This window comes from Lutra lutra, chromosome 7 (assembly GCF_902655055.1).
Source record: "Lutra lutra chromosome 7, mLutLut1.2, whole genome shotgun sequence".
Taxonomy (NCBI): domain Eukaryota; kingdom Metazoa; phylum Chordata; class Mammalia; order Carnivora; family Mustelidae; genus Lutra; species Lutra lutra.
The window spans coordinates 62,216,682-62,243,467 of NC_062284.1; the positions used below are offsets into that span (position 1 = coordinate 62,216,682).

Genomic DNA, 26,786 nt, shown 5'->3' on the forward strand with positions numbered 1-26,786 from the left:
ACAAGGTGGGGTAGAAGCAGTGCCCATGTGAGTGCCTCCTGAGAGTTCCTCTGGTTCAAAGGAAGGTCACAGGTGGAAAGGAGAGGGTGGTGGGGAGCAGGAATGACTAGTGCTTCCTGTGGAGAAGGAGAAAGTATGTTCAAAAATGAAGGACGGGCGCCTGGGTGGCTCAGTGTGTTAAGCCTCTGCCTTCGGCTCAGGTCATGATCTCAGGGTCCTGGGATCGAGTTCCGCATCAGCCTCTCTGCTTGGCAGGGAGCCTGCTTTCTCCTTTCTCTCTCTGCCTGCCTGTCTAACTACTTGTGCTCACTGTCAAATAAATAAATAAAATCTTAAAAAAAAAATGAAGGACTTAGAGGGAACTCTTAGCACTTGCTAGTTTTAAAAAAATTTATTTGTGGGGGGGGGTGTCACAAGCGGGGAATGTCAGGCAGAGCAGGCAGAGGGAGAAGCAGGCTCCTCCCCAAGCAAGGAGCTTGATGCAGGACTTCATCCCAGGCAGCCGCTTAACCAACTGAGCCACCCAGTTTTTAGATTTTATTTGGGAAAGAGAAAATCTCAAGCAGACTCCACACTCGGCGGGGAATGGGACAAGGGGCTCAATCCCAGGACACTGAGATCATGACCTGAGGGGAAAGGAAGAGTCCGACACTTAACCTGCTTAACCAACTAAGCCACCTAAGCGCCCCTTAGCACTTGCAGTTTCATTACTTCATCTTCAGTTTTATTTTTTATTTTTTTAAATATTTTATTTATTTGACAGAGAGAGAGAGAGAGATCACAAGTAGGCAGAGAGGCAGGCAGAGAGAGAGGGGGAAGCAGGCTCCCTGCTGAGCAGAGAGCCCAATGCGGGGCTCGATCCCAGGACCCTGGGACCATGACCTGAGCCGAAGGCAGAGGCTTTAACCCACTGAGCCACCCAGGTGCCCCTCATCTTCAGTTTTATTACATGAGGAACCATCTCCTTGTATCCCAGAACTCTGGCTTTTATCTGTAGGGGTACTGAACACATAGCTTCTAGTCAATCCACTGCTGCTTTTTCTAGGTCACTTCTGGATGTAGTACTGCATTTAGAGCAACACCTTCTGTTCCCTGTTGGGCTTGTAACCTCTGGTGCATCCAATAACTTTATTAAATTAGAAAAATATTTCCCTTTAAAAGCAAACCATCACACAAACAGAACTACAGTGTGCATGCGGAATGAATATTTTATTACTAGATTATAAAAATAAAATACAAAATAATTTTAAAACAGAACTTAAAACACTGTACAAAGCTTTAATATGATACAAATGGGAAAATTAAATAAATAATTACACTTTTATGTACAGATGGCCTATACAAAAGCACTCCATGTTTCTGCCAATACTCTTATGTCCTCGGTTGCCTGAGCAAAAATGCATAAAGAGGGCTGCTTGGAGGGAAAAGGACAATACAATACCTTTGGAGGTATTTCAAAGAACAATTTCTCATCACTCTGGTTTCATGAAGAGGAGAAAGGGCGAAAACTGTGGGATTACTAAAGTCCTCTATCCTAACTTAACTGGTTTTGCTCGACAAGAAAATTCTTCTGGTTTTTGGTTCAATCTGATAGAACAATTGCCAGTAGTTCCTAACTTTCAAGAATTATATCTAAGTCAAAACTAGATGTCTCCCCTCTTTTTTCCTAAAAGCCGCAAAACGATACATAAATGACCCAATGAAATCAGCGCTGGTGATTTTAGGAATGGAGCCGGGAAGGGGATGGGAACTGTGCAAGGCAGAGGAGTGTGTGGGCTCAAGCATGGGTCACCTTAACAGTTTTCTTTGTTCAGCTCACTCAATCCAATTTCGGAGCCCCTAGTGGCAGAATGCTGTGTTTCTTTCATCTTCCTAACTGTATTTTTGAATGCTTTCTACCTTAGTGAACTAATTTATCTATCTTGTGAATCATTTAAAAAGAAAATAGTTTTGAAAAGTCCTAAGGGCTTTCCCCTCCCTGGGTTACTCCCTAAGATAAATCACATTAAAAACTCTAGTCACCTTGTTTATCATGGGTGAATGAAGAACAAAGCCCAGATTCCAAATATGGGGAAATGCTGTGAATGAATTTTTAGGGATTTTAAACTGTGTACTGTAAGGTGGGAAGAAAGGGTCATATGGCAAGGATAGTGTATATTAAAAACTTGGATTTACGCAATGTTTTTAGCTGGGTGAGTGAACAGTTCTGTACACAACATGAAACAGTATTAAACTACTGAAAAGAGAGGTAAAATTTCTATCGTTAGTGTGTAAAGCTATGTCATGGGCAAATTCTCTAGTCACAGAGGCCCAAAGATCTGCCTCATGGAATCCTATACTGTAGGTCAAGGAACCCAGAACCACTGGCCCATGGGTACTGAAGAGACATGGCAGCATCACCAGTGACACACACGTACTATGCCCACACGGTCACTTCCAATTTAACAGGCAGACTCTCTTAAAGTTCCAAAGGATAATGAAGGAAAAGACTTCACTTCCTTTACATGTCTCCTCAGACCAAAGATCCAGCGAAGCGTAAGGAAATATTCAACTCATTACTAAATGTTACTTGTTGGCTATTCAGTTTTTTTGAGATCACATATAATAACCACAAAGTGATCCTGATCTAGTCATAAACTTTCATTTTCTGATCCAGATTTGCTCAAGGGGGATGATTAAACATCCAGTTTACATTCTGAAAGTCAGAGCAGATCATCACAACGCACTTAGACAAGGTACTGATGGGCCAGGACTCTCATTTCATGTCTAGCCAAGGATTTCTTAGGGACTTGAGGTGTGCAGCATCCACATTCCCCTCTAAAACACTAGGGATCCTGGTCCCATATCCTGCAGCTCACTAAGAACTAGAGGAATTCCCCAGACACCTCCTGCAGATCCTCCTTGCAGATTCTGCAGGCTCCCGAGACTGTCTGGGTTAACGTTCTCCTAATTCCAAAGAGGCAGCCAAAGTACTGAGAAAATCCAATGAGAGATGTTTCCACACTCCTCCCCCATCCTTGCAGTGTACCCCAGAGTTCTACCGGATAGGGGGAGGGGAGTGGGACGTTCTAACCACCAGGAGGCAGGGGGCGTTTCCGTGCACCACATCCTTCTGTGTGGTCTGGGGACCTGCAGTTGCCACGTGTTCCCTTCTTTAAGTTAAGGTCTAAACCCACACCCATGGATTCGGGACTTGGGTGAATATGGACCTGTGGGGATGGCCATAGTGGTAACTCACCTTAATCTTGTAATACTTTTTGTGTTAAAACCTAGGTAACTCTTCTGCAAATAAACTGTACAGACCCAAACTCAAGAAAGTTGGACAATGCCACTGTCATCAACCCTTCTATCTCTCCTCAGTGATACAGGTGCCAAAATACGTCTCCCTTTAGGCAAAGTCCCAACACATCTGTGGTAAACGCATATAAACAGAAGTGGGCAGAATATAAAAGAGTGAATGTCAACAACTTAATTCCAAAATACATGAACATGACAGAGGAATGACTCTCTAACATATGTCGTGTTCTGATAGATACAAAGAACAAAGTCTTGAAATGTGAAAACTTTGATCTCCAAGACTATATCTAGAGTTATCTACAAATTGATATATTTTCAAATAGCCAGAATAAGATGCATTTTTTTCCCCCTAAGCTGCTAACTCTGAATTCCGGATCCTGTTTCTCCTATCACCAATTTCTAATGTTAGGTTAAGAATGTAGTTCCTAGAACAAAGAATCCTCTAGGGAAAAAGCATCTGTTTTTAATTCAAAGCTATTGGGTATAGAAAAACTTATTATAGTTTTAACTATCTGTGTGTGGGTTTATAAAACATGCACCAATGTACACTTCTTCCTCGTAGATTGAATGCAACCATAGAAACATTTGCATAAAAATCTGTGGCCTGGGAGGAATCTCTGATGATAACCAAAGAGACACAAATCCCCCTAGTGGTCAGGAACTGAGCAGAGATACTGCACAACTAGTCCGCTGAGTCAGTAAGCAGCTGGGATCTGCTTGGTATTTTAAAGCAAATAATACAAAGTGGATAATGACAACAGCGGGTATCAATTATCATGTTGCTACTTATCTAGGACTGGATTGACTTGGCAACTTTTACAAAAAAAACATTCACTTCACAACATGCAACTTAAGAAACGCAAGTGTGCTGGTGCCCTTGTCAGCAAGGCCAGCTTGCACACCGAGGTGGGAATGACAGCGCCCACCTGAGACTTCCCGTTCAAAGATGTTTACAGTCTGTGCTTTAAGGTTACATTTGATAAGATCCTATTTTCCTTTGTTCGCTATACATTAAAGTTAAATGCCTTTATGCTGTGCAAAAGATGGCCAGTGAAATTTTAATATTTTAACCCATCTGTATACCCTGGAGATTTGGTGGCATAATGCAAGAAGAATGCTGCCGATGGGGACTGAGAGGTGCGAATCCATTTTCTGCTCCACCTAAGTAACTCCGGAGACTAGACATGGCGGGGTAAGGGCAAGTATGATTAGAGTTGCCATCATGTTGTGAGAGGAGAAACCAGGACGCACCTGATTTTCGAAAGCTGGTTTTCACTTTTGCCCCATACTACTTTTCATATAGTTTGGCTTGACTTTAATTAATGGCCATGTCCCTCAGCTTAGATAAAATAACCAAAGTGGTTTAAAATTACTTGGATGATCTCTGTTTGTCACTGAAATCTGAAATATGCCATCACTTAAAAAAAAAAACCAAATAAATAAAAAATAAGTAACTAAAACAACCAACTCATTCTCTGTATCATACCTTAAAATAAAGCAAAAACAAAAATCCTTGTGCCAAAAATATTTTGCTCAGGGCTGCCAACTTCTCTTTTTAGCCTGAGACACTGAATATCTAAAAGCACAAACTATGCTTTTAAAAATCATAAAGTAAATCTCTATATGATAGTACTTTTACGTGGACCTATTGATACATATGATATAACTAGTCTGTTTTCTTTTCAAAGTATCAGAGCTGAAACATCTTTGGTTAACTCTTTCCTCTACACTCAAGATGAAGTATTCTTATACACTGAGGCTATTTCTCTCTGGATACGGAGTTCGTCGGTGCCATCTGGAAAAGGGGGCAACACAGTGGAAGAGTTGGGAGAAAAACAGAAGAAACCAAGAGAGAGAAAACACCCAATTGCCATGTTGCCATCACTGTTTGTTTCGACTGCTAGAAGAGAAATACCAATAAGTACACACACACATGACTATAGCCTCATCTGCTTTTCCAATGGTTATGATGGGCACGCTTCTAATGACAGGGGTAAGGATTTAAAGCTGGCTACTTTTAGCACAATTTAGCTAATACAAGAGAAAAAAGAAGATAATTCCTTAATTGTAGACTGCTCCACTCCCCCACCATCCAAAAAATAGTGAGGTGCAAAGAGGAATGTAGAATGGCAATTTTTAAGAGATTTTTTTCCCTTTAAATCAATTTATGTCAGACCCATGATTATTGCCCTAGTTTATCCCCTTTAACCATAAGGACAGAATTATGTGATTAACGTGACAAATTTTTGAACCAGTATTACAAGCGTGTCCCAGTAATTTTTTTCCCCTATCAAAATTTTTAAAAGTGAAAATTAAATAGCCTATCTTGGCTTGAAGGCTGCCAACCCTTGCATTATACACAAAGAAGGCAAGAAGAATCTGAAGGGTCCCATGCCAAGAACATATTTTCGGAAAATGAAGACAGGCGAGGCCCAAGTGTACACGAGGCACACAATAAAAAGGAATTTCACCATCTGTGATCTTGAAATTACAAATGGAGAAGGAGAAAGAATGAGTTTATATAAGCATATGTTTCTCTATTTATAAATATTTATATCATTTACCATGAAGACATGCAAGTAGTGTTAGAGCAAATATTATACAATATCATACAGAAGGACTGGTCTTCCAGTATTACAGTTGCTTTAGTTAAACAGCAAATATGTCTTATCTATTGCATTCCTCTGTAGTGCTTGAAACTGGAGAGAAATTAAGATTCCACACTATGCTACATTTCTTACGGGAGATCGTATAGGAGTCGATAGTGTTTGGAGTTTCGGGTTTTTTTTGTTTTTGTTTTTGTTTTTAAAAACAGCTCCGCACAGAGAGAACGAGAAGACCAGTGCAGCTTCAGGGCAGCTTTGATGCAGCATCATGAGAATGTAGTCACCTGGTGAGGAAACAGACTTCTTTTTGTTTTTTTTTTTTCCCTTTTTTTTTTCTGGTTTCCAATTCAACCATATTCGATTTGGCAGCAAACACAAGGTCAAAGAGAAAGCACAGATGTTTGCTAGAAGGCAAATTGCAACAGCAAGCAGACCAATTTACCTGACCTCAATAAGGTCTGTACAACACAAAACACCTACAGAGTAGAAAAGAGCCCATTGGAAAAATCTAGCATAATTTACTTTTGCCTGATTCCTGTTAGCAGAAGACTGAAATGAGAACAAACACGCTCCTCCTCGCAGCTTTATAAATTGAGGTTACAAGGAAATCAGGTCCAAAAGCCCAAACATTCAAACTAAAGCACAGGAGAAGCAGTAATAAAACAGTAAAAGATAGATATTGAGCCTAAATTTATTTCCCCAGATACTCATTCCTTATTGGCTAAACGTATATAAAATACAAAGTTTGAGGATTATAAGCCTCAACAACGTACCTAATTTCTGTTTTTCTTTCTAAATCTCTAAGAGCATAAAGTCACATTCCACAGCATCGGACTTCCCTGGTATCATCTTGGAGGTTAATATTGGAAAACAGTCAGTATCCAGAAGACCTAAGAAAGCAAGGTCTGCTCTGGTGGGTCTTCCTTCCACAAGGAGGAAATGGAGGGGAAGAGCGTTCTTTTGTCTTGAAGGGTATTCACCCCACTCTGTCCCTCTGTCCCTAACGTGCTAACGCCTGTGCAGTAGGCTGTTTCAGCTTCTCCTTCCTTTACCTAAGTTTCAGTAGTTCTTTTTCACAATAAAAATATACTGAGTTAAGAACTGTGAACTGTAACTTTTTTCTGTTCCACAGAAAAATATTAGGGGACTAAAAAAAAAAACAACAAAAAACCATACACAACTGGATTGGAAATTTTCAGCATGTGCTGCTAAAAGCATATTAGAAGGTACTGTTAAAATAAGAAAAGGGAGATTGATTCCAGGGAGATACTCTAACTTTAAAAACCATGAAATGCAGGGAGGGTAGTAGGAGTGAGGCAAAGTCAAGGTGTGAACTCCCAGTACACGAACAAACACACGAGCTGTGTGTACACTGGCACTGGCTCCTCAGCAGCAGACTCATTATATATCCTCCTACTGGAGCAATTCTGACTCTCCAAGGTTGGGAAGTTTTGAACGAAAATATTAAAACAACAAATTTCACTTTTGCTATATAATCTTTGAGCAATGCCTTTAAAAAAACAGGCCGAACCCCTTAAAATTCCATTCCATTTCCTACCTTCAACTCTTTTGTTTCAAAGGCAGCTGAAAAATGAGAGTTCCTTTAATCTCCCCCTTGGATTTTGCTGGATTGCCCCTTCCTATGCAAAGGCATTGATTCCTGATCTGATTGCTGCCTGCCTTAGGTAATTCCTTATCATAAATTTACGTCTTCTTATAAATAATTTATCATGTTACTTTCTTTTGCAAGAGAAGATCAACACTGATTGTTTAAATAGACAGTACAGGGACACACATGCATCAGGCTGAGGAGGAAGATCTCACACCTTTCACAGAGCTACAGCCCGGCTTCTACCTGCTGAGTTTAGTGGCTGACTTACTCTTCCCGGGGGGGGCTTTAGTGCTGGCCGAGTGGTGGTGGAGGCTGTTGGATCCTTTCAGGCCATTCTTACTGGGTTTGCAGTGCTCCTGTTGGCAGGACCTCCTGGAGGAGGAAGATCCTGAGTGGCTGGGAGGGGACTTGCTTCTCCCCAGATGCGGGGACGAACTCCTCTGGTCATGGTGGGGCCGGGCAGCCCTGGATGGTGAGGAGCTGGACGTGCGAGGCAAGGAAGAGCTTCGAGGAGAGGCACTGGGACTTCTGCGGGGGACAACTGGACTCTTGGGTGGTGTTTTTGGATTGTGGGGTGATCCTGGACTCTTGCACTGAGGAGTGCCCCGGGGCTTCTGAGATCCATTTTGAAGAATTTGGGCCAGGCGGGAGAACAGGTCTGAGTCAGAACTGCTACTCCCTAGGACTTTATATCTGCGGAGCCTTAAAAGAACAGACAAGAATTCTTTTTATTTTAATCCAAAGGCGTCCAGAAAGTCACAGTGTCCTAATGATAATGTGTATAAGGTGAGTCAAGTCAGCAAACACTGGAAACAGAGTTACTCTTTCACACACCACTTGCATGAGCCTGGACAAATTATTTAACCTCTCCTTTTTTTTTTTTCAAAGTGAAGTACAGTTGACACACGATTTTGTGTTAATTTCAGGCATACAGCAGGACGATTTCACAATTCTATACATTAACAATGTTCACCATGATAAATTTTGTTACTGTCACTGTACAAATTTATTACAGTATCATTGACTATATTCTCTTTGCTATACTTTCCATCCCTATGACTTATTCTGTAACTCAAAGTTCATACCTCTTACTCCCCACCCTTCACCTATTTCGCCCACCCCTCCCACCCTACTCCCTTCTGGCAACCGGCGGGCTATTCTCTGTATTTATGAGTCTGTTTCTGTTTGCTTGCTTGTTCATTTTGTGTTTTTAGATTTCACATGTTAAGTGTGAAAATACCATATGATTTCACTTATATGTACTTGGTATTTGTCTTTCTCTAATTTCACTTAGTACAATACCCTCTAAGTCTGTCCATGTTGTAAATGGCAAGATTTCATTCATTTTTATGGCTGAGCAATATTCTATGACATGTACACACACCCCCCCTACATTTTTGCCCATTCATCCATCAATAGACACATTGCTTCCATATCCTGCCTATTGTAAATAATGCTGCTATAAACCTGGGGTGCATATATCTTTTCAGATTAGTGTTTTGTTTTCTTTGGGTAAATACCCAGCTGTGAAATTACTGGATTGGATGGTAGTTCCATTTTTCATTTTTTGAGGGAATTCCATACTGTTTTCCATAGTTGCTGCATAAATCACATCCTCACCAGCAGTGCACGTCACCTCTCCTAGCTTTTAATGGGAATGTTACCTACCTCCCAAGATTACTGGGCAGTCAAGAATAATGGCGCAAGTAAAGTATTTAGTATATATGCTGCCGAAGCGAGCACCCAAGTAAAGTATTTAGCTGGCTGGCTGCTGTTCAGAAGGACTTAAATGTTGTTGGTCCCTTTCTCCTATGGCACGTTTGCTCTTCCTCTTCTTTTAAGTTTTTATTCATTTATTTAAGTAATCTGTATACCCAATATGGGGCTTGAACTCATGACCCCAACATGAAGGCTGTACACACTTCTGACGGAGCTAGCCAGGCACCTGGCCTGTTTGTTCTTCTAATTTTAGGATCAACTTAATGAAACATCTCTAGCATGTTAGTAAGTATGAGAGAGAGTAAACCATTTTGTATAAGGCTCCAAGACAGAAATCTGGCATGTGTATATGCAGACATTAAACCCCACAACGTGAAGTATACTCACCAACATCAAGAACTACAGATCAAAGTATTATTTCAACCTCATTTAACACTTTGCAAAAGGAAAGCATAGTCACTGGTTTCTCTGGGCTTCAGTGTCTGTCTCTGACAATAGTCTGAGATTCAAGAAAGCTGGGTTTGGAGACTGACTGCCCTGTCTTACTGGCAACAGAACTTGGGCCCTTGAATTCTACATCTAGAGAATATTCACATGAATATCAGTGTCTCCTCTGGCCTATATTCTTTCTGTCTCAGCCTAAAACCCACTCAGTTAAAGAATTTAAACATCAGGCGCCTGGGTGGCTCAGTGGGTTAAAGCCTCTGCCTTCGGCTCGGGTCATGATCCCAGGGTCCTGGGATCGAACCCCGCATCGGGCTCTCTGCTCAGCAGAGAGCCTGCTTCCTCCTCTCTCTCTGCCTGCCTCTCTGCCTACTTGTGATCTCTGTCTGTCAAATAAATAAATAAAATCTTAAAAAAAAAAAAAGAATTTAAACATTAAACTGCTGGGGGGCCTGGATGGCTCAGTCAGTTAAGTGTCTGCCTTCAGCTCAGGTTATGATCCTGGAGTCCTGGGATCGAGCCCCGAGTCAAACCCTGTGACAGGCTCTGTGCTCAGTGGGAGCCTGCTTCTCTCTCTCCCTCTGCCCCTGCTCATGCTCACTTGCCCTCTCTCAAATAAATTAAAAAAAAAAAAAAAACAAAACAAAACCAAAACTTTCAACTGCTGACATGCCACTCCTTATGGAAGGAAGTGGGAGAAGAACTTGCAAGGTCGTATTAGCAGCTGCAGGATGCAGGGGCATAAACAGCCATCATCACCGTAATGGGTCAGCAATAAGCTACTGATTTTTTTCTCTCTTCCTCCTTTCCCACCATCTACTTATTCTGACATGATGAAACTCCTTCTGGTTAAACCTACCCTCGTGGATGTTATAGTAAAGTCGGAAGAATGGAATAAAATAATTCTTCTGTGCCAGGACCTATGTGGGAGAGTTGAGTGACCCCTGAATTCCCAGATGAAGTCCAGGCTGGTCAGCTCCGTGACACAATGCCACATGCTTGGCTTGGTTACCAAGTGCTACTTTTAAGGGACTTATAAAGTGCTAAGTAATAAATGATAACCAAGATTTGTTTGCTGAAGTCCAAAGCAGCTCAAGCCACAGATGACACCATCTCTACTAAGTACAGAGGACAAGCAAAAGGAAGAGGGGATGTGTCACTACTGTTCATGGAATCACCTTTCTAAACTGTCTCAAATGACTGTTGTTTACTCATCACCATGCTTCCTGTAGGAGTCTAGTCCCATTGGCACTTCAAATCCGATGTTTAGTTACCCTTGAACCTGAAACCCTATGGCAACTCAGAGCTAACCTTACCTAAGGCGAACAAGTTCTGCTGGGTAATGATAAAGATAGACTCCCACTTTAATACACTTCAGAATCCATAACAATAATCCATATTGTTGTACTATCTAGAATAGGCTACAGTCTTCATGTATTTTGATTTTTCACCTGGTTTTTGTTCAAAGGCCATTCTTTTTCTCATTCTCCTAACAGGGCTGAGACCATTTTAGTCTGTGGAATGAATAATCATTCTCCAATGAAAGCACTCTTAACTGGTTTATCACCTCCCAATAGTTTCCTCTCTTCTTTAAAATATAATTACCTTATGGTCAACTCTACACAAGAATACTTCAATTAACAAGTATACCAAGTAGTAAATATTGAAGTAATTCTTTTATTATGTATGGCTATATGTATCATCAGACCTAAGGGAAACTGCCTATGGGGTTTTGTGTTTGTTTACTTCATTATAATCAGATAAAGAGCACTGTGACCAGGACCCATTCATCAAATTATGGACACAGTCTTTTTCACGAGAATTTGACACCATAATGACATCTCTTATAATGGGATTTGGACTAGAAAAAGCTGGAAAATTACCGAGTATCTAGTTAAAACGGACTAGAAGAGACATGACCTTGGTTGCATGCTAATTAAACCCGTCACAAAGCTCTACATGTACGCAACCATATTGCAGTCCACATGCGCAACCATATTTGATCCTGCCCAAACCACAAGGCAAATATAAGACCTATTTTATGGATGCAGAAGCTGAGGGTCACAATGCTAGAGAGTGGGAGCGCTAAGAGTTTACTTCCTCTATACTGGCCTATAAAGCTTGGGGAAGGCAGTGAAGGCAACAGATAATCAGAAGCAGGCAACGGAGAAATGAGACCACTGACGTAACATAATCAAGCAGACACAGAGAGAACATTACACACTTAACACGGTGACAACACAGAGCCTTACCTGGCTTCCACTCCAGGCCTCGTGGGAGGCTTTCCTGGTGGTGGCCGAGGCAAGAACTGAGCTGAAGTTGCGCTACTGACTTGATCTGTGTTGACCCATGAAACTGGCCTTGGGATTTTGCTCTTTCTGGACTGGGAGATGATGGGTGACAGAAAGCTGTCTTCGGCTGATGTGCTCAGGTGTGAGTCTATAGCCAGTCTTGAAAAGGGAGCAAAGACCTCCTCCTCAGAAAAGGGGGCGGGAACAGTAGCTAGTCTCTCCTCCAGCAATTTATCAGAGGCACTTGAGAGATCCCCAAGGAAAGACTTGAGTTGCCTTTTTTCCACCAGAAGCCTGACGAGGTCTGGCTGATAAGCTTTCTTTTGGAGGAGCTTTTCTTTTGCGGAGACTGGAGAGGATGATTCAAAAGTTGAGTCTATCTCTTGGGCTAAAACAGGGATTCGGCTGTGTCTAGTTACAAAGGATGACCTGATCACGTCCTTCCGGGATGGGGGACAATGTTCGCTCTCGGAAACACAATGAAATAATTCCCCATTTCTAGGGGCCACTTTCTCTCTCTTACCCTCTTGGTGCAAAAATGTAGACAGGTCTCCCTGCTGACCTGGCAAGTCTGCACTCCTGACATCATCATCCTTAGATGGCTTACCTTTTTGCATTGCTGCCACCTGACCTATCTGTCCTTCAACATGTGGGTCAATGACTCGTGAAGAAACTTCTGAAGTTTCAACCTCCAGAAGCTTCATTATCTCATGATTTTTGTCTTGATTTGGCACTACACTAAAAGTGTGTGTCTTTGCCACATCAAGAGGTTCAGTGGTAGCTGAGTGATCTCTTTCCACAGTTACCAAGTCTCCTGGAAGGGAGGCGATCTCAATATAATGCTGCCCTTTACTTAACTTCTCATCTTCATTATCTGACCCTAGAAGGTTGCTTTTCTCTTCAGTTTCCCTAGGGAGACTCTCAAGTTCTCTCAAAGCCAGTCTGTTATGGTCAGGATGGTCTTTTGGTCCTAGATCTTGAGATTTGTTACACTCTCTAATATTGGATAACAAGTCATGACCAGTATGATCTATCTGCAGCCCCAAGTCTGTTCTGCTTCCTCCACTAGGAGGTTCACCTTCTGTTACAACCAGGCCAGAGAAGTTCTCCTTTGGAGAGTAAAGTTCCACAGTGGGTTCCACAGGCTGAAGGTCCTTCTTCTCTTGCTGTTGACCAAGGTGAAAGCTTCCTGAAGTTGACTGTGTAGATGCCACAGAGGGTCTAGGAATTGTAATCTGGAGAGACAGGAGTAAAAGTGTTATGCAATAACGTGGAATATAATAAAGATGCCTGATTTGAAATTTCACATGTCAAATTCTAATTTGTAAGAGGAACACAAATATTGACCAGGTCTGCCCAACTCATATTTAAAATGAACAGCTCCAAATCAAAGTACATCAAGCTCTCCCACCCAGGAGCTGTATAAAACAGTCTCTGTCCAGGCTCATCCCTGCCTCTTCTTTAGCCTGCTCTGTGCTCTACAACACTGACTTCTCCAGACTGCACGACTCAGACTCCCTTGCCTTCTGATTTCCGGCTGGGTTTGCTCAATGGGCAGCACCAACAGAGCATCAGAGTTGGAGAAGAAAAAGGTCTGGGTATTATTAATATTTTCAAAGAGATTTATTTATTTATTTATTTATTTATTTATTTATTTATTTATTTATGAAAGTGAGAGAGAGAGAGAAAGAGAGGAGGAGGAGGAGGAGCAGAGGGAGAAGGAGCAGACTCTGTGATGAGTGGGGGAACCCCAACATGGGGTTCAACCCTAGGACCCTGAGATCATGACCTGAGCCGAAATAAAGAGTCAGACGCTCAACCAACTGTGCCACCCGGTACCCCCAGGTCTAGGTATTAATTCTCTCTGTATCCTGCCCAAGGGATAGCAGCTTTGGTAGTGGCTACAGTTTACCACTTCTGACCACAGTTACTATGGTATGGCCCCTCTCCTAGCTTTTATTCCCTCTTCCTCCTCCCACAGGACTCAAGATAGAAATGGCTCCCTCCACTGATGCTTCTGTTAGTTCTCTCAACTCTTCCCACCCATCTGTAAAAAGCTCTTCTCAGTAAATTCTCTCCAAGTCCCCTTGAGTGTGCCAGCTATTTTCTGCCAGAATCCAGATACAGGATTACAGGGGAAAAAAATTACTGGCAAATTGTACATTTAAAAATTCCAGATTTACATGCATTTTGTTTCCCATAACTCCTATCAATCAATTTTAGGAATATACAAGCAAAGCCATACAAAGAAAGACGTTTCCTAATGTTTCATTATCTTCTTTAATTTTTTAAGGTCAAGCCTATGATACCTTAAATTCTATCATCCTTCCACTGAGGTCATTTAACTCTATGTGAAGTAAGCCAAGCAGAGAAAGACAATTATCATATGGCTTCACTCATATGTGGAACATAAGGAATAGCACGAAGGACCATAGGGGAAGGGAGGAAAAGCCAAAGAGGGAGAAATCAGAGAGAGATGAACCAAGAGAGACTATGGACCCCAAGAAACAATCTGGGGGTTTCAGAGGGGAGGGGGTGGAGAGGTGGGGTAAAAGGGTGATGGGTATTAAGGAGTGCACATGCTATGATGAGCACTGGGTGTTCTACTTAACTAATGGATCATTGAACACTACATCAAGGACTATGTACTATACAGTGGCTAACTGAACATAATAAAAAAAAAAAAAGAGAGAGAGAGAGATTCAATATCTAATAAGAATGACCCAGGGGCACCTGGGTGGCTCAGTGGGTTAAAGCCTCTGCCTTCGGCTCAGGTCATGATCTCAGGGTCCTGGGATCAAGCCCCGCATCAGGCTCTCTGCTCCACGGGGAGCCTGCTTCCTCCTCTCTCTCTCTGCCTGCCTCTCTGCCTAGTTGTGATCTCTCCCTCTGTGAAATAAATAAATAAAATATTTAAAAAAAAAAAGAATGTCCTACCTTAAGACTCCTAAAGTTTCTACATTTTCACATTTGTTAAAAGTAACATGTAAGAGGCCACCTGGGTGGCTCGGTTGGTTAAGCGACTGCCTTCAGCTCGGGTCATGATCCTGGAGTACAGGATCGAATCTCGCATCAGCCTCCCTGGTCAGCAAGGAGTCTGCTTCTCCCTCTGACCCTCCCCCTCGCACGCTCTCTCTCTTTCTTGCTCTCAAATAAATAAATAAATAAAATCTTTGAAAGGAAAAAAAAAGTAACGTGTAAGAAAACAAAAGTGATACATAAGGAGTCAGCAAATATCAACCACATAAACTGGTATGGAAAAAAAGCCTTTTTGAGAAAGGAAATAAGCCAAATTGCTTCATGAAGCCAATTTAGTTCTAGGAAAATTATGGAAATTGGTCTGAATTCAAAGCAAAATGAATTTGGAACTGTTGTGGGAGATTATGCTTAGACCCCACCTTAGTCTACAGACATCAAGAAATCGGTGTTGTTCCAGAGTCAGAGATACTGTCTGGATCTGTTTCTCTGTGTGTCAGGAATACAGTTATGTATACGAACATGTAAAGCTTATCCTAAGCCCAGCCCAGGAGAAAACACCTAACTCATGTCCTGAAATAGCTCCTGGATAGAACCAGTATCCTGAGGATCTGTCAGGTTAATTGAATAAAGACAGGCTGTTTGGGTTCAGATGTGAATTCTTACAATAAGCCCAGACCTATAATGACCTTCGAGAAAAGGGAGTAAGTTCCAGCAGTGCTGTTGCCCTTCAGGAAGTCACCTCAAACCTCTATCTCTTTCATTATTCTAAAATATATTCAGGCAGATGTCAATTTCCTAGTATATTTTAAAAAATCATATTGAAACCTAACATGTATAGTTACTTACTATTCAAAATATAATTTTTAAGACCTGAGAGTGATGGTGATAAGAAAATCAGGTATGAAGTTATAAAATGCCAAATAACAAGGGAGATGACTCGACCTACATTGAAAATACACCAAAAGTCACTTCATTATTATATGTAATTCCAAAACATCAGCCAAAATAAACTCAGCAATGTTTACACAAGTAATAGTTTACTGCTCGGGACGCCTGGGTGGCTCAGTTGGTTAAGCAGCTGCCTTCGGCTCAGGTCATGATCCCGGCGTCCTGGGATCGAGTCCCACATCGGGCTCCTTGCTCAGCAGGGAGCCTGCTTCTCCCTCTGCCTCTGCCTGCCACTCTGTCTGCCTGTGCTCGCTCTCTCTCCCTCTCTCTCTCTGACAAATAAATAAATAAAATCTTTTAAAAAAAATAGTTTACTGCTCTTTTAAGATTGGAGCTAGGGAATCCATGCAATTCTGAGTTTAACTCATCTTAGATTCAGGATATAAAAGGATGTGTGTGTGGGCACCTGGGTGGCTCAGTGGGTTAAGCCTCTGCCTTCGGCTTGGATCATTGTCTCAGTGTCCTGGGATTGAGCCCCACATCGGGCTTTCTGCTCAGCAGAGAGACTGCCTCCCCCGCAAGCCCCTCTGCCTGCCTCTCTGCCTACTTGTGATCTCTCGCTCTCTGTCAAATAAATAAATAATCTTTTTTAAAAAAGGGTGTGTGTGTGTGGTATGACAAAAGGAGTGACAATCTTTTTAAAAATTTTTTTTAGATTTTATTTATTTTTTTGTCAGAGAGAGAGCACAAGTAGGCAGAGAGGCAGGCAGAGGCAGAGAGAGAAGCAGGCTCCCCACTGAGCAAGGAGCCTGATATAGGACTCAATCCCAGGACCCCAGGATCACAACTCGAGCTGAAGGCAGCTGCTTAACCGACTGAGCCACCCAGGCATCCCAAAGGAGTGACAATCTTGTACACAGAAAAGATACTCTGCCTGAATTTTTCTTAAAAAAAGATTTTCAGCAATTATGATGAACTGCATAAAATACTCTCATATAATATTTCTATAGCACCTTAAGTTTCTAAAATATTCCTAAAACCATTTTTACTAATTCCATTTTATATCTGCCCTACATTTCAATTGGGTGCTATTTTTTACACAAATTTCACAAATGAGAAAAAAAAAGGTTCAAAAAAGTCAAGGATAGGACCGAAGGGTTTTGAAAATCATGCATATCATACATAGCCCACCACATGCACTATACTTAAATGAAGTCTAGAAAAGTCTGCAAAAATATTATCTGACAAGATAAAAGGAGAAAAACCAAAGAACAATAGCTAAATGTAGTAAAAGGAAGACCAATTCTAAGTATAGCTGAAAATAACTTCCTTTTTTAAAATCTTTAAAAATTTATTCATTTATTTATTAAAGATTTTATTTATTTATTTGACACAGAGAGAGACAGCAAGAGAGGGAACACAAGTAGGAGGAAGTGGGAGAGGGAGAAGCAGGTTTCCCACTCTGCAGGGAGGCTGATGAGGGGCTTGATCCCAAGACCCCGGGATCATGACCTGAGCTGAGGGCAGACGCTTAATGACTGAGCCACCCAGGCGCCCCTGAAAATAACTTCCTTAACCTTAGACTGTAAGATTTGAAAGCAATTCCCACGCTGGGACCACTTTACAATTGGACTAAATCAATGATCTGCCAGTAAGTCATATGCATTTTTTATATCTTTAATTTCTATAATTTACAAACATCTCATTAAGGCATGAATTCACTCAAGTCCTTTCTTCTGTTCTCTAACTGTATAAGGTAACACCTTTTTACAGAACTAGAATATGACTTTGGTACTTTCCATTTCTTTAATATTAGTTTTACTAATGCCTACTACTCAGTTTGACTAACATCAGTCTCATTACTGTTTAGTTCAGATAAAGTAGCCTCATTATTTATCGTTATCCCATGTTTATGACTGGCCAGATAGCAAGAGACAATAAACTGCAAACTAGTTATTATGTACATTTAACTTATAAATACCCTTTTAACTTTCATCTCATTCAAGGGCTGTAATGTTAGTAAGATAATAAAAACTCTGGGAATTCAACATTGATACCAAACAGCCTCTCTTCCAAATAAAAGGTATGTGATTTATGAAATATCTAGATCTCGGGCGCCTGGGTGGCTCAGTAGGTTAAAGTCTCTGCCTTTGGCTCAGGTCATGATCTCAGGGTCCTGGGATCGAGCCCCACATTGGGCTCTCTGCTTAGCGGGGAGCCTGCTTCCCCCCCTCTCTCTGCCTGCCTCTTGCCTACTTGTGATCTCTGTCAAATAAGTAAATAAAATCTTAAAAAAAAAAGAAATATCTAGATCTCATTTTGTTTTTTTGACAAATACTTTATGAGATACAGGTAGTAGAATAATTTAGTGGTTCCTACTCTTGCCAAGAATAACAGTTATATGAACACATTCCTGGTCTATTAAAAAACTTAAATTATTTATTTATTTATTTATTTATTTATTATTTAGAGAGAGAGAGAGAACATGAAAGGGGAGAAGCAGACTCCCCACAGAGGTGGGAGCCTGATGCGGGACCTGATCCCGGAATTCCAGGATCATGACCCGAGCCGAAGACAGTGGCTTAACCAACTGAGCCACCCAGGCACCCAAAAAAACTTAAATTTTAAACATTTACATTTCTTTGAGCCATTCAAAGACTTCTTTTGTTAAAAGCATCTTTGTGTGATACTTTATACAACTATGGAAAATTACGAATAAAACTAAAATACTAGTATTGAACCATGTTTTTAATGTATCGAGTTTTTATTTCTAGAGAGTGCACAGCAATGATAACATTTGAATGATAAGAACCCCTACATGCTAAGAGAATATCCCACTCTCTTACTCTTAACCCCTATTGCTTACTCTGACCACATTTATGCTGGGCACTATCGTTGAAGATGCTGCTGTAGTGTGACTTGGCTTATGGATGGTGGACTGGCAGGAGGAGAAATGGAGCAGGCAGCAGTCTGCTACAGAGGTGGAGAAAAGTGAAAACCTGAAGCCTCAAGACCTAATTAAATAAAAAGTAGAAGCTGCTTTTTCTCTTTCCTGTTATCCCACTCCTCAGAGACAGTCACTCATCATCAATAGTAACAATGTATTTAGTGGGACTGGAAACTCTCTAAGAATGTTGTGGGGATGCTAAAAATCATAAGCAAGCCATAACTCACACCCAAAGATTAGAAGTCACAGAAAAGACAGACTAAAATAAAAATATTTTTGGCTGGCCAGTGATTACACATCACATATACAGCTACAGGATTCACAGTCCGTTTTCAAGCCCCTTCACATGCAATACTAGAAGACACTTCAGGTTTGAATCTTGTCTTTTTTTTGTTTTTGTTTTTGTTTTTTAATGGCTTCCCGGCCTTCAGGATAGCCATTCTTCTTCTTTTTTTTTTTTTTTTAAAGATTTTATTTATTTATTTGACAGACAGAGATTACAAGTAGGCAGAGAGGCAGGCAGAGAGAGAGAGAGAGAGGAAGCAGGCTCCCTGCTGAGCAGAGAGCCCGATGTGGGGCTCGATCCCAGGACCCTGGGATCATGACCTGAGCCGAAGGCAGAGGCTTTAACCCACTGAGCCACCCAGGTGCCCCAGGTTTGAATCTTGTTCAACTATTCCCAACTTTCATAACCTACAGATTTCTATCACAGCATCTCTAACACTGAAGACTGTTTCCCTTTACTAGCCTGAAGACTCTTGAAAGCAGCGAGGAGACTCATGGGCTTTGAATTCTTCACTGTCTAGTGCAGTACTTGATACATAGTAAAGGCCTGATAACTAATGAACACGAGACTGCATCACTGGATGCCTGGGTCCTTTCCATGGAGCCTCTCCCAAGGGACAGTCCAGTCTGTTACTTGAACACATCACAAAAGGGCTTCCTTTACTTCCCAAATCAGGCCATCCAATTTCTGGTCTTTTCTGTTCATAGACTGAATTACACTGTCACAGATCATTTCAGAGGTGTAATCGCATACAAACAAAACTTTTCTATCATTACAGTAACCAAATTTTCCAGAACAAAAATAGGTATCCGTGGTAAGACAGAGGACATGTGGCCACTCCCCAGTCAAGGTACATGCAGTCAATACAGATTTCTCCTGCAAAATCCATTTCAAGTTATTCCAGAAAGTCTTTACCTTTTCACATGACTAAACTATACTATTAATACATTACATGGATCATTCCTTTCTTCAGTGGGGGCTCTGAGTATTCCCTCTAGTTTATACAAGGGCTCCAAACAGTCAGTGGAACCCATTTCGCTGGGAAAACCACATGAAACTACTATTTCAAATGAGTCGTACCACTAAAATGTCTCTCAAGTTCTCACTGCAATTTTCACAGTTCAATCCCTCATCGTATTTGCTTGAATTAATGCCAAAGCCTCACTGGCTGCGGCCTCGGCCCATTTCCCCCACTCGGCTCCCAAATAGCATGTTATTTCCCGCCCACAATCCTGGCAGTTTCTTGTCCCACAGCCCACACAGCTCAGCAGAGCAGGTGAATCCCCGTTATCACCTTACCTTCTGTAGCTCTTCTTCAGCTTTTTCCTTTGTCCTAAGAAAAGGGCACTTATATTCTAGATCACTCATTTAAACTCTGAACTCTGATGCTTTAAGCCTCTATGTCTCTGTACGTACTGTGTTCTCTGCCTGATAACCCTGCATCTCTCTCCCGCAAACTAATTCATCTTTCAGAGCCCTCTTACTTTTGAAGTGCAACTTAATCTTTTTTTTTTTTTTTTTTTAAGATTTTATTTATTTATTTAACAGAGACAGACAGCCAGAGAGGGAATACAAGCTGGGGAAGTGGAGAGGGAGAAGCAGGCTTCCCGCCAAGCAGGGAGCCCGATGTGGGGCTCGATCCCAGGACCCTGGGGATCATGACCCGAGCCGAAGGCAGACGCTTAACCGTCTGAGCCGCCCAGGAGCCCAAAGTGCACCTTAATCTTCCCAGGAAAAGATTTTTAATTTTTATTTCCTCTCCAATTATGAAGGTAGTGTATTTTCAAAATTTCAGTTTTCATGGTAAAAAAAAAAAAAGTTTTGATGATAAAAACCCCCTGATATCGCACTCCTTAGTCCTAGGCATGTCCACCTGTGTCCTCGTTTTGTACACAGATCCACTAGAATCACTTCATGCTCTTTAAGGTAACTGTTGGACATAGGCCTTCGGTGCCAACTGATTATCCCTGGGGTAGAGTAAATCCTGGAACGTAGGAGACAACCAATGGAATTGAAGGAATGAAAAGAAGAGGACTAAGGCAATGCAATCACTGCTGATCTGATTTTCGTAGAACTGGGATTGGTACTGCTGTAAGTCAGTCAGAGGAATCCTCTTAATAGATGTTGACTACCAGACAGATCACACACACACAAAAAATTACATGACTCCCTTTCTCTCTGTCCTGTTCCCACTGTGTGCATTATTGTACACCCCCTTTCTTCTTCTCAATGTCTAAGAAATAAGTCAATGAGAAAATTCCTTCAGGATGTTGATAATCCCCTGGTGTGGGAACGTAACAGAGTCTACTCCAGTAGCCATCTGCCTCTTTATAGATGATCTCACTGTCCTACGGTTTTGTGTCATCAGTGCAAAAAAGGACAATATTCCCTCTGCTTGCTACACAGAGTTGTTGTTAGGATCAAATATGAATGTATTCTATGAAATAGAAACGTAAGATTAAGATGGCAGCCAGTCTCTCTGATGGCCCCAATGACCTCTGCCTCCTGGTATTCATACCCTTGTCTAGTACCTTCCACACTGTAACAGAGTTGGTCCACGAGACCAACAGACCCACGAAGTGCTGGTGTGCCCCTTCTGAGATAAAGTTATAAAAGAAACTATGGCTTCCATCATGGTGGAGTCCTATTCACTCTACCACCTCATCTCTCCCCCTATTTCTGCCTCCTTCTCTCCTCAGTCTGTGCAAAAGCCAGCTGCCATGACAAGAATGGAGAGGAACTGAAGCCTCTGGCCAATAACCACAGAGTATGCCTGGAAGGGGATCTTCCCATCCCGGATGAACCTTACAATTTCAACTCTAGGTGACAGCTTGACAGCAACCTCATGAAAGACGCTGAGCCAGAACCATCTGAGCCATTCTTGCACTCTTAACCCCGAGAAACAGGGTGAAATAACTGTGTTGTTTAAAGCTGCTAAGTTTGGGGTAATTTGTTACACAGCAACAGGTAACACATTGGTGGTATTATTATTTCCCAGTCACATTTATACAGCTTCCAAAGGTAACATTAAAATAAAACAGTGGCTTTCTAAATTACCATCTAGAACCAAGAGACCATGTGGTACAATCTGCCTTGATACCTGGTAAGAAAGATGTCTTCCACTTCTACATTACTTTTCAAATTCAACCTTCTCCCTACCAACAGTGATTACCCAAGGTCACATAAAACTGGTCATATTCTTCCCTACAGCTCCTGCCATTCTGGACCAGTTGTTAGACCTCTTTTGAAAGCAGTTCATATTTCCTTCTCTACCCTTATTCACTTATGCTCTCTTAATTTTGTCTCTGCATTTTCTAATCAAAACATAATTTAATATTTGTTCTGTAAACCAAAGGTTGGTCTTATTTACTTCCTATAAATCTGTGTTGCTTAGCATCTTTTTAGAAATGACTAACAGTGGGTCAATTTCAATACTGTTTACCCAAGGAAAAACACTTAATTTCCAGTAGAGCCCCAAAACAATTTCTTCCAAATCTAGCAAATTTATCCATCTTTCAGAATATATTATCTAAAAAGTTTACACATGCTATTTGATAATCAGTGGCTTCATGTGTAGGGATAAGGGAAGACCTAACGAAGGCTCATGAATCTGTACTAAGACACAAAGAGAACTAGAGGGTGCTAAAACTCATCGGTTAGTTTATTATGCTAACTATGACTATAATACAGATAAACTTTTGCTTTGCTCATTTTTATAGCTCTTACATATTTTAAGACATCAATATACTTTCCCTTCATAAAAGAGAAACAAGCCTGAGTGAAAAAGATACAAACTAACAAAGTGTTTTCCATCAGAATATGTCTTAATTTAAAATACTCAGATAGCCCAGTAATACGGTTTAGCATATCCAAGCTAGAACATATATTCAGAGTTGTAAAAGACAGGGAGAGATTAATTGGCCGTACTCCCTATTTAATGTGTCTGTAGTAAAACAGGGAAATAACAATGTCTGTTTTACAAAAGTAAACTCTGAATTTAAGCCTCAAGAAGAGAATCAAGATAAATATATTTTTAATCCCTGCCCAAGTGAAGGAAATGGTAGGTTTATTACCTTAGACATAAATATACAAATGATGTAGGTGTTATTTCTTTAGAGACCTTCAGTTAAGAAAGATGTTTTCTGTTTTGTTTTTTTTAAAGATTTTATTTATTTATTTGAGAGACAGAGATCACAAGTAGGCAGAGAGGAGGAAGCAGGCTCCCTGCCAAGCAGAGAGCCCGATGCGGGGCTCGATCCCAGGACCCTGGAATCATGACCTGAGCCGAAGGCAGAGGTTTTAACCCACCGAACCACCCAGGCGCCCCGAAAGATGTTTTTATTTAGAACTACACAGTATTATGCTGAGCAAAATAAGTCAATCAGAGAAAGACAATTATCATATGATCTCTCTGATAAGAGGAATTTGAAAGTCAGGGCAAGGGGCTTGGGGGGTAAGGAAGGAAAAAATGAAACAAAATGGGATCAGGAGGGAGACAAACCATAAGAGACTCTTAATTTCACAAAACAAACTGAGGGTTGCTGGAGGGAGTGTGGGTATGGAGAGAGGGTGGTTGGGTTATGGACATTGGAGAGGGTATGTGCTATGGTGAGTGCTGTGAAGTGTGTAATTCATAGACAATTCATAGACCTGTACCCTTGGGGCAAATAATACATTACATGTTAATAAAAATAATTAATTAAAAAATGCTTTTATTTAAAGATACCTGAAAATAAGGTTGAACTTACAATATCAAATATATGAATACAAGTCTTTCAATAACTTGACAGAGAAAATGCTGCAGGCAGCGTAATAGAACCATGAGAACAATCTTTGTGGATAGAATACTACTTGTGGGAAAAGGCAAAAAATACTAGGAGAAGTGGAGCCAAGGCTGTAGAAAGCCTCTTTGCAGGGAAGCACACCAGAACCCAGTTGGAAAAATGCTTGAGTGGCAGTGAATGCACAGTAGGACAGAGTCAGAGAAAAGAAGAACTGAATGTGGGAAGATGGAAAGAAAGAATGAAATAGGAAAGAGGAAAGATGGGAGGAAAGAGTGTTAAGGGGAGGGGAGGGAGGTGGCTGGACCTGCCTCTAGTCCATAGGTTACTGTGTACAATTTAAAAAAGGATGCTCCTCAAAGAGGAAAGAGAGCCACACAAAGATGCACAGTTTGGTTAACAACGTTGGGGCTAGATTTCAGCCCCTACTTCCTCCTTTGGCTAGGCCACTTTATTCAGTGAACAACCTGTATAACTGTATAAAACAGTCCTGGAAAAGAAGGAAAGACCAACCCTGACAAAGAATGAGGCAGGCATTTATTTTCCTATGCTGAAGTGCAGATGAATTCCTACAGAGCTATATACAAAATCAGATTTTGTCATCTTTTTTCACCGTTTTACACCTGCATTTGGAATTGTGTTCTAAGAAGAAACATTTCAGCTTAAGACATGGCTGCTACATGATTAGGGAATTTAAGGAAGTCTGGTACTTCTACCCATGTAAGGACAGATGTACCTGCCCTCGGGCTGGTGCCAAAGATCTGTGTACACAGTTCCTTACTGCCTGCATGTTTGGCTTTGCTGGGGCTCCTGTGGCTCACAGTCCTAGGGGCATCGTTGCTCACTGATAATAAAAGGGTAACAGGTGTCTCCAGCTGAATGTCCAAACTGAGAGTAAAGAGTACAGTTTCTTCAAAATGCTCCTTTGCAGAAGACATTTATCAACACCTGCTCTCAGCTACTTGTTAAAATGCAGACTCCTGGGCTCACTCTATCTCAGACCTATTGAAGCAGAACTTCTGGAAGAGAGGCCAGAACTCTGTGTTTTAAACAATGGACATCAAAGCTGGAAAACTACTATTTAAGAGGAATGTAAAATATGACAAATTTCTGTGTGGAGATTACAAAAAAAAAAGCAACAAAGAGAATCAGGCCTAGCCTATGAAGTACAAACCACATATGCCTTCCTCACCAGATTTATAAGATTCAAAATCTCTAGAATTACAAATTCTTTTTTTTTTTAAAGATTTTATTTATTTATTTGACAGAGAGAGATCACAAGTAGACGGAAAGGCAGGCAGAGAGAGAGAGAGAGAGGGAAGCAGGCTTCTTGCTGAGCAGAGAGCCCGATGTGGGACTCGATCCCAGGACCCTGAGATCATGACCTGAGCCGAAGGCAGCGGCTTAACCCACTGAGCCACCCAGGCGCCCCTAGAATTACAAATTCTTAAAGTCATAGACAAACGCATAGATAGTTCCTGTGGTCTAATTATAGATGTTATTCTGAAATTAGGTTATAATGACACTTCAGGTGTTGAGTTGCTATCCTGACAGACAAGCTCATTTGTTTTGAGAAATTTCATACTGGTTGACTGACTAGAGAAGTTAGTCTAGACATCACTCCCTATCTCCATGTGCCAAACCTAGGCATCTGCTGATCAATCTTAGTTGATCAACTGTTCGTTCTTTTTTAACAGCACCTTGAGTGGGTAACAGAAAAATAACTGGAACAAATCTCTTACCGCTGTGAGGGGTCCTTCTGCTTGCGCCTCCATGGGACTCGTGGGTGTCACTGCAGCAAACTGGCCGGCAGTCCCCGCCTGGAGTTCCAGCCGATCCATATACTGTTCTGAGGCAGCGGTGGCAGGGCATTCCCCAGAAAGTGCTAAGACCACACCTGAGGGTTCTTTCTGTAAGTGATTGCTTTCTGCCCAAGGACCCAGTAGGAGCTTCTCATCTTGAGGTGATTCCTCTAGGACTTGAAGGACTTCAGGCTCCTCATCAGAAGGGCTTCCAGTTGTTTTATGACCTAAAGCCTCATTTGTCCTAAAATCCCGAAGGTCCTGCTCCTTGTCCACAATCACCCATTCTTTGGAATCAACCTCCTGCTTGCAGGAGCTCAAGTTAACTGCTATAAATCCATTGCTGGCACCGCCATCTGCCTGTTCAGGGGTGTTGGCAGAGGCAGGCTTTGAAGCATCTGGAAGATATTCCTCATCATAGTGCCAGATGTGGTCAGTACGGGACACGGCAGGAACACAAGGCTTATGAAGCAGAGAAGGGAGAACAGATTCCTTGCCTGCACTGGAATCTTTCTGCATTTTCTCCAGGCTTAAAAAAACAGAGAGAAGTTACTCAACTGCTCTAGGAAAATATGTATTATATAATCTATAAGCTCTATACAGAACTAAGATTCACACACGGAGGAGAGAATAATATATAAATAAAGCATGAGGAAAATTTCACAGGCTGCTAATGTTCTTCTCCACCTGTCATAACCGGATTTTGGAAGATGGAACCCATGGGGGAAAGACGGCTCTCCTGCTGCAGGGCAGGGGACATGCCTAATCAGGTTGACTTATGGGATCTCGTTCACCTTTTCTAACCAATTCAATCACATGGCTCTCTGCTCTCTGTGGGGGACTGAGGCAGAGCTGAGCCAAGGGGATTTTGCCTCATCAGAAGCCCTACAAAAGGAAATGAAGAAGCTAGTATAGGAAAGGAAATGGAGAAGCTAGGCAGATGCTTTATGTGTTTTGTCTTCAGAGATGTACGTAAATGTAGACTCATTCAAGGGAACTTCAAAGGCAGAACTTTTAAGAAGAGCTACTACACCTGCTCAAGCAGGCGCAGCCCACTATGTACACGTGGGGCACCCAGTGGTGGGGGGTGTGGATGTGGCGTGGGGGAAGCTTCAAGGTATACTGCCTGTTTAG

The 26,786-nt window shown here is 41.5% G+C and overlaps 1 protein-coding gene across 5 annotated transcripts in view; it reads right to left on the reverse strand.

The window, feature by feature from the left end:
• Positions 1 to 1,190: 1,190 nt before the first annotated feature.
• The window catches only part of TTBK2 (tau tubulin kinase 2), a 164,225-nt gene continuing 138,629 nt past the window's right edge, over positions 1,191 to 26,786 (reverse strand). For all 5 annotated transcript variants that reach the window (XM_047738246.1, XM_047738247.1, XM_047738250.1 and 2 more), the window contains 3 exons: positions 25,593 to 26,181; positions 11,931 to 13,204; positions 1,191 to 8,217 (listed from right to left, as the gene is read on the reverse strand). In XM_047738246.1, coding sequence (XP_047594202.1) covers positions 7,755 to 8,217; positions 11,931 to 13,204; positions 25,593 to 26,181 — 2,326 coding nt within the window. In that variant the 3' untranslated portion in view covers positions 1,191 to 7,754. The remainder of the gene's footprint in view (positions 8,218 to 11,930; positions 13,205 to 25,592; positions 26,182 to 26,786) is intronic.